The sequence below is a fragment of the Ctenopharyngodon idella genome, chromosome 2 (genome assembly GCF_019924925.1).
Source record: "Ctenopharyngodon idella isolate HZGC_01 chromosome 2, HZGC01, whole genome shotgun sequence".
In the NCBI taxonomy this organism is placed as follows: Eukaryota; Metazoa; Chordata; class Actinopteri; order Cypriniformes; family Xenocyprididae; genus Ctenopharyngodon; species Ctenopharyngodon idella.
This window is the reverse complement of record NC_067221.1, coordinates 31,599,333-31,607,655: the sequence shown is the minus strand read 5'-3', so window position 1 is coordinate 31,607,655 and position 8,323 is coordinate 31,599,333. Positions and strand designations below refer to the sequence as shown.

At 37.2% G+C, this 8,323-nt stretch overlaps 1 protein-coding gene across 1 annotated transcript; it reads left to right on the top strand.

The window, feature by feature from the left end:
- Positions 1–4,895: 4,895 nt before the first annotated feature.
- Positions 4,896–7,215, top strand: LOC127503212 (gastrula zinc finger protein XlCGF8.2DB-like). The gene is made up of 2 exons (XM_051876745.1): positions 4,896–5,069; positions 5,714–7,215. The coding sequence occupies exons 1-2, from the start codon at positions 5,039–5,041 to the stop codon at positions 6,832–6,834; spliced, it is 1,152 nt and encodes a 383-aa protein (XP_051732705.1). The 5' UTR covers positions 4,896–5,038; the 3' UTR covers positions 6,835–7,215.
- The last annotated feature ends 1,108 nt before the right edge of the window (positions 7,216–8,323 follow it).

Genomic DNA, 8,323 nt, shown 5'->3' with positions numbered 1-8,323 from the left:
GGTTACTTTTAACCAGGGTGGAAATTTCCTGCCCACTTTGAGTCTGTTTTCCTCTCTCTTTCAAGAGTGCCATACTTTATATATATTCTAAGTCTGATTATGAAATTAAGTATTTTCTACACGAAAAACAAATGCAGCATCTACTTCCACTGAGTATTCCCACGACTTATACCATGACACAACAAATGAGCATAAGTCGTGAGAGGAAAACTTCTTAACCTGATTCAGTTTATCCTCACCAAGGTTGAGAGGTATTCTTGGGTGTTCAGGTGTGCTCGAGCCATAGGGCGAGGGCAGAGGATCAGTCGGTGTTGGTGTGTTGGCACCTGGCAAGTCTGCTGAGTTGCTGTTGGATGGTTGCAGTTGTGGCAAACTACGGGACCGATTTGTCATAAATTTTCAGATATCCATTTTTATTTTCTGTTATGGTAGTATTAATCGATCATCCTATCTAGCCATCACTGATGAATCATGCAATTGCAAGAAGCACACTGATAGGCTGCTTGGCCAATACAAATCTCCACCTACCGCCCTTCTGACGGTCATGTCAGGTTTTTGCCTGATCTTATTCTATGATTAAAAATGTATTAAATTTAAAATAAATTAACATTTTGTTTAACGTAAGAGCTGAATAAAGTACAAAAAATACATATTAAACTCTCTCTTGGTTGCATTATTATCCACATACACCAAGTTACACAAAACAGTCATTATAAATAAAAGTTAACAAATATACTCACCTTATGCCTTTTGGGGGGTGCTTAACAAACTGGCAAACTTTAGAAAACTCCAAAGAACCGTAACAATGAGCGTGCTCTCCCGTTCAATACTGCGGGAGTCAGTATCAATATGTAGATTACAATACCCAGCAAAATAAGAGTCCCCGTTTTTTAGACAGTGCAGACTTCATACATAATTAAACCCACAAAAATAAGTACAAAATTGAGCTGCAAGCAGCAATGACGGGCACAAAAACCCCAATGAAGGGCCCAAGCCCCTGAATCTATGACTATGTCACCAATTTGAAAATTTGTTTTCAGAGCATGCCAGCATTGTCTAGCAGCAATGTTGTGAAGATAGTCCTTTTTCCATCTACTCCAAAACTGTTCAGTAAGGTACTGTACATGTCTTTATCTCTTTTTCGCATACAAGTCCTCTCCTAGCTTTCCTGGTGGAGGTAAGGTTGCGGTGGCTTTCATTGTAATCAGATGGTTAGGCATGAGCAGTTCTAAGCTTTAGCTGTCTTTCAGGTTATCCATTGTAAGGGGGCGACTATTGACTATTGCCATGGCTTAATAAAACAAAGTGTGCAATGAAGTATCATTGAGCCTGCCTGATAAAAGGGCAATGGTAGCATTAAAAAACGCTCTATTCAGTTTTGATTTGGTGCTCTCATACACCGCCTGCATGACTGGAATGAGGCGTATTCAGAACAAAATCACACTGTTTATCTGCAAGAAAAGTAGTAAGCATTTCTGGGTCAAGTTCCCGTAATGCTGAATTCAGTTTGTTCTTTGTGCCTACAAAATTGGTACCTTGGTCACATCTGATCTGCCCTACTGTGCCTCTAATTGCAATAAAGCGCCGTAGACTGTTGATAAATGCATCTGTGGACATATCTTCTAACATTTCTATATGAATGGCTCTTGAACAAAATCAAGTTAGAAGCAGACCATACCTTTTGTGCTGTTTTCTCCCTTCTTTAGTCATGAAAGGACCAAAGCAATCCATACCACAATACACAAATGGTGGGGAAGCCTCTACACGTTCTGTAGGAAGATCGGTAACACTTTAGAACAATGGTCCATCATTAATAAGTAACTATGCAGGAAGTAAATAATTTACTAATTAATTACTAATCACAACCCCAGATGGCAACATTGTGTCAGCCCAGATCCGGCCCACATCTGGCACATGTGGCATGATGATCTGGCCCACATGCTGCGTGGAACGACGGCCCTTGTGTGGGCCTCTTCTGTTTGCCAGATCTGGGCCACAAGCAGGTCATAACAATGCCACATGTCAGCAAAGAGCAAAGAAATAAACCTAAACTGGACCTTATCTGAGCCACAAAATCTGTGTATATTAAGTATAGAGTCATCTCAGCCTTAATAAGCCTGTTATCAAACAGAATTACTGAAGGAAAGAAGAGAACAGAAAAAGAGATGAGCAGAAACACAAGAACTACAACTGACTTCAGGCCTCAGCCTTAGATGAAATCAACTGAAGATAAAAGAAGACATTAAATCTCTCAAGATCTCAGCAGAGGAGGATTCCATAAACAGCATTATCAGTTTCACTTATTACTAACCAGTTTGATTTATTTTTGTTTGACGTTTACAGTTCTTTCTGAGAATGAACAGGGGTTTAACTCTAACGTGTTTCATTTGAAGTCACCACAATGGTGATTAGTGATTCCATTAGTTGGCCTCTTAACTCTTATTAAATGCTTGTCTTTTTTGGCTGCTGTGAAAGTGTGTTTGCAGTAGCGAAGGAAGCTAAAACAAAATGACATCAGGTAATGATGGTGGTCTGTTGATGGTTTTATTATCATCATGAAATAGCATAATGTCATTTGAATCTAACAATTGTGTTGTGCCATTGATCTGTTTACACTACAAACCCTTTGTTACTATAGCATTAGATCCTGCAGCAATCAGTTAGAAGATTTTAACAGACATGAGCGCAGCAAACAGGTTCATTTAAAGACAGAATATGCATAAATTACTATATTTGATTTCATGTATGTGTAAACTCATGAAACATACACAGATCAGGCATAACATTATAAGCACTGACAGGAAAAGTGAATAACACTGATTATCTCTTCATCATGGCACCTGTTAGTGGGTGGGATATATTAGGCAGCAAGTGAACATTTTGTCCTCAAAGTTGATGTGTTAGAAGATTCCGGCGTAATAATCTCATTCCGGCGTAATAATCGAGGAACTTTGCTGCCGTACCATGGCTGCAGCGCCTGTGACCCCCTGCTTGCACAGGGAGTGTGCCTTGCAACCATGGAGACATTTGTGAGAGACGCTGCGTAATATCATTGCGCCTGCTGCAGCCATGGTATGGCAGCAAAGTTCCTTGATCATTACGCCTGGAATGAGAGTATAGTTCCTAGTCATATCGGCCTAGAAATTCACAACTTTTAATTTTCCTTCGGTCTTAGTACACAATGTAACTACAGAAGAGTCAAGTTTTAAATAGGAAAAATATTGAAACTCTTGGTAATTTTTTAACGAGATGCTAACGGTCTAATCAGATTCAATGAACTATGCTAAGCTATGCTAAAAGTGGTACCGCCAGACCCGGAGATCAGCTGAATGGATTCGAAAACGGTAAACCTCAACTGTTTAACTCTAGGGGAGTTGGAAAATGAGCCTATTTTCAAAAAAAGTGGAGTGTTCCTTTAAAGTAACAGCCAATAGTAAACATGCTGCCCTTGTCCTTAAAGGGACAGTTATGTCATTATTTACTCACTCTCATATTGTTCCAAATCTGTATTAATTTCTTTCTTCTGCTGAACACAAAATAAGATATTTTAAAGAATGTTCTTCAAAATATCTTATTTTGTGTTCAGCAGAAGAAAGAAATTCATTCAGGTTTAAAACAACTTGAGAGTGAGTAAATGATGAGAGCATTTTCATTTTTGGGTGAACTATTCCTTTAATGTTATTACATTTATTATTGTTATCTTCCTACAGGTCCATCTGAACTGTTCATTTTATGTCATTATTTAAGTAATTTAATATTGTCCACTTTGTACATTTACATTTATTTTTTATGTAAGAAGATACTGTTTATCATAAGTTAGGCTATTTTAACCGAGGGGCCCCCAAATAAAATTCTGCTTAGGGCCCCATAAAAGCTTGGGCCAGCCCTGGCTACTGTAGCTCATATTGCTCAAGAAGTTAATGCTGGTTCTGATAGAAAGGTGTCAGAATACACAGTGCATCTTCCGGAAGCTCAAATGTGCTGTGTAACACATGAGAACGAGGTTACGCAGCATGTTTGAGCTTCCGGAAGAGGTTTGTTCTTGTGTGTTATTCAGGTTAGGTTGAGCTTCTGCTTATGTTTGATTCTCTTCAGAAAATTTGGACTAAACCGCTCAATTCATATGGATTAGTTTTCTGATTTCTTTATGAAGTTTTGAAGCATCAAAGTGGTAGTACAAAGGCAGTCTATGGAAGAAAATCTGACAGCATTCTGTCATCAAAAAGATCTTCATTTGTGTTCTGAAGATGAACGAAAGTCTTATGGGTTTGGAACGACAGGGTGAGTAATTAATCACAGAATTTTCATTTTGGGGTGAACTAACCCTAGATGGCTATGCTATGGTAAGAGGATACCTGTCAAACATCATTGATTCCTATTTTAGTAATTTTATCAACTATTTTTCTTGATTACACATTGATTTGATGTCTTTCAAATTAGTCACTGTCAAATAATATGATAATCATTGTTTTTATTTCGATTTACATTTTTATAAAAGTTAATAAAACAGAAAAAAAGACAACACATAGCCTACAATGTACAAGACCTGTTCTTGATCTAAATAAAAATCACAAACATGACACTTAAATAAATTACTTAATATCTACAGTTGAATAATAAAGTTTTGTTTCAATCGTATGAGGAATTAATTAACTTATTTATTTATTTATATTCAGGCTTGAATTACTACCATTGAAAATGTTTTGCTGTGTCCTCGTTGCAATTACACGCCTTTAACCAGCAGATGTCCTCAGCGTGCGGATTTTCGATAGGCTGGAATTTCGAGATTTCTCCTCGAATTCGTATTTTTCTCTGGCTTAATATCAAAATTCGATGAGGGTTTTTAAAACGTCAAAATCTCTAGATGGCGGTAATGCGCTATATGGCGTTCAGTCTGACAGAAAATACTAGAAGAAGAGCCACTAGTTCGCTGGATTGGCTTGCCCAGTAAAAACAAGTTATAGTGGGGTATGTTTATCCTCCACACCAGTAACTCGAGGTCTTTTGTCGTCTTTCTATAACACTAACTATAATAACCATGGACGGCGAGGAAGAAAGCAAGCCAATAGGTAACAGTTGTAAATGTTGTAGTATAGCGTTTTAAATTGAGTAACGTCTGTATAGTATTATCCTGATCATTTAAAATATCCAATATCCATATCCAACTGTTTTAAGTAACTTAAATGAAACTATTAATAATAAATTTACCTGAACACTGTCGTTAAAAGCACTTTAAAATGCACGAATGCATTTGTTGTTAGCAGCGTATGCTGGAGCACATGAAATACTTTAGTACCAAATCGTAATGCAAAACCAGACGCCACAGAGCTTTGATTAGACGGCAGAATATATGGTCCATACGTACAGGTGTAAAACCCGTGACTAGCGAGCTGTTTGCATAAAATATGTGGCATGCATTCACACTTTCGCCCTGTTAGACATACATTCTTTGCATATATTTATTTTTGCGTTAACATTTATCTTCACAGTTATAAACTTGTTTTCTAACCCCTTTTCACTAAACCTTTTTATAAAATAAACTAGGCATGTAAAAATATAAGTAATCTTGATTCATTTTATGATTTATATTACTGTTAACACAGTCTTTAAGGGAAATATTTTTGAGATTGTTGCCATAGTTTTAGATAATTGTATATAATTATGCATGCATTGTATATAATTATGCATACAATTTTATATAATTTAATTTCAGAACTGATGGAAGTGAAAGAAGAAAGTGAAGAACTGACTGAACTAGAAGAGATGCATCAAAATCAAGAACCAAAAATACTTCACAAAACCGAAACCAATATTTTTTTCTCTTGCCCTCAGTGCGGAAAGAGTTTCACACAGAAAGCACACCTCAAGGATCACATACGAATTCACATTGGAGCTAGGCCTTTCACGTGTCATCACTGTGGAAAGGATTTCACACAAAAAACAAACCTTAAGGAACACATGAGAATTCACACTGGAGAGAAGCCTTTCACATGCCATCTGTGTGGAAAGGGTTTTACCCAAAAAGGGCAACTTAAGAATCACATACGGATTCACACTGGAGAGAAGCCTTACATGTGCCATCAGTGTGAAAGGAGTTTCACACAAAAAGGGCAGCTTAAGAACCACTTGAAAATTCACTCTGGTGAGAGGCCTTTCATTTGCCTACAGTGTGGAAAGAGCTTTTTACATAAAGGAACCCTTAAGGATCACATAAGAATTCACACTGGTGAGCGGTTATTCATGTGCCCTCAGTGTGGAAAGAGTTTCACACGTAAAGACATCCTTAAGAATCACCTGCGAATTCATTCTGGAGAGAAGCCCTTCATCTGCCTTAATTGTGGAAAGAGTTTCACAAAAGCAGCATATCTCAGAATTCATCAGCACTCTCATTCCAAAGAAAGGCCATTTGACTGTGATCACTGTGGAAAAAAATTTCTTTCAGCATTACAGCTAAAAAGACATTTGAAAATTCATGCAGATGAGAAGTCTTACCCATGTTCTTTTTGTGGGAAAACTTTTTCAATGATTGAATATTTGAAAAAGCATGAGAAAATACATACTGGTGTGAAAGCTCATGTGTGTTCTGAGTGTGGAAATATATTTTCTACAATTACTTTCTTGAAAGAGCACCAAAGAACCCATACTGGAGAGAAACCTTACACATGTTCTCATTGCGGAAGGCATTTCACTCATTCAAGTACTTTGAAAAAACATGAGAGAGTGCATACTGGAGAAAAGCCATACCAATGCCTTATATGCATGAGGAGTTTCACTGCATCAAGTACTTTACTGAGACATAGAAAAACATGTTGCCAAAAGCTGTTGTCACTGTGAGCAAAGAGCAAATATCGGGGTTCCAGAATGCAGATATATGAGTGTTTTTCCAGGCTGTGTGACCAATTTTGGTAGAGAGTTTTTTTTCCCCCTTCGGTGACTCACTGGATAGGGTTCAAACTTGTTTTGACCATGCAGCATGATTTATTTAAACACCCATGCGCAAAACATAAAATTGTGATGTACAGTGTGAAGTGCTGCAGTGTGAAGTCTGCCCAAAATTCTATTACAAAGCCCCTGTGAAAGTCAGACACTACAAATCTACCCCATTTATATTGTAAAAGTGGCAGACGTATTTATAGTATTTATACATGTTTAAAAACTGAAATACAATCTTTAATTCATCCTGATAATAAAGAGCCATGCATGGTTTTACATGTGGATGCAGTAGCCTTCTTCACAAATAAATAGTTATTGTAATGTAACTATGGAGTGCTTTCAATGGGGCAAATACAAAGCAGAATCAAGGACTTTGAAGTCTGAACCTCCATAATTTATGCTAAGCTATTAGTTGCAATCATGTGTCATTGTGTTCTAATGATTTTTGACTGCAAGAACTCCCGGCTCAAAAAAAGTTTAGTTTGTCCCTACATGAATGAAATAGTGCAGTGGTTCTCAAACCTGTCCTGGAGTACGACCCGTCCTGCACATTTTGTATGTCTCCCTATATCTGACACACCCATTTCAGGTCTTGCAGTCTCTTCTAATGAGCTCATGAGTTGAATCATGTGTGATAGATGAGGGAAACATACAAAATGTGCAGGGTTGGTGGTACTCCAGGACAGGCTTGAGAACCACTGAAATAGTGTATATAACACATTTGTATCTTTTCTGGCTTTAAATGTTTCAGTGTACCAGTTTAAATGATCAAATTATATCCTGTTAATCAAAAGGGTGCTGAAAAACATGTCAGACTGTGAAGAAAATCTGTCATGTTGAATTTAGGGCAAGTTAACATGACAATAATGCATTAATAGTTAAAAAAAATAGCTGCATAAAAGCAGGCTCTATTTGACTCTATGAATCACCTGTAGTTCAAGCCAGGGTTGCCAGGTCCAGGTTTTTTCTCTACTCCAAACATTATTTGTAGTGTGCCTCCCATCCAATAATCACAAAGAACTTTGTTAGTTCTGATAAGACAAAGTCTCAGCTTTCAAATTCTGTCCATTTTATGATAAAATTCAAACAATAAATGAGATGCAAAAATGTATCGGCAGATAAAAGCTATTATTTTCACTATTTTGACGCTCATAAATGTGACGTGACAGATCTCTGTAGTGCCTTAGTTTAAGCGGCAGTGCAGAGCATCATTACTGGTATAGTCATTGCAAGATATCATTCTGAATATCATTCTATCAGTATCCACGGAGAAATTTAGTATTGGTGCATCTCTACTAGAAATACATTCTTTAAGCCATTTCTTAAAATTGTCCCAGTCCTTTCGACCAGGAGAAATTATTTCCCATTCATACATGCAGAATACCTTTAA

Bases quoted from the DNA above. Each gene is read 5' to 3' on its own strand.
- LOC127503212 (XM_051876745.1), top strand. From the start codon at position 5,039: ATGGACGGCGAGGAAGAAAGCAAGCCAATAG. The intron at 5,070-5,713 runs GTAACAGTTGTA...ATTTAATTTCAG, and splicing joins GGAAGAAAGCAAGCCAATAG to AACTGATGGAAGTGAAAGAA.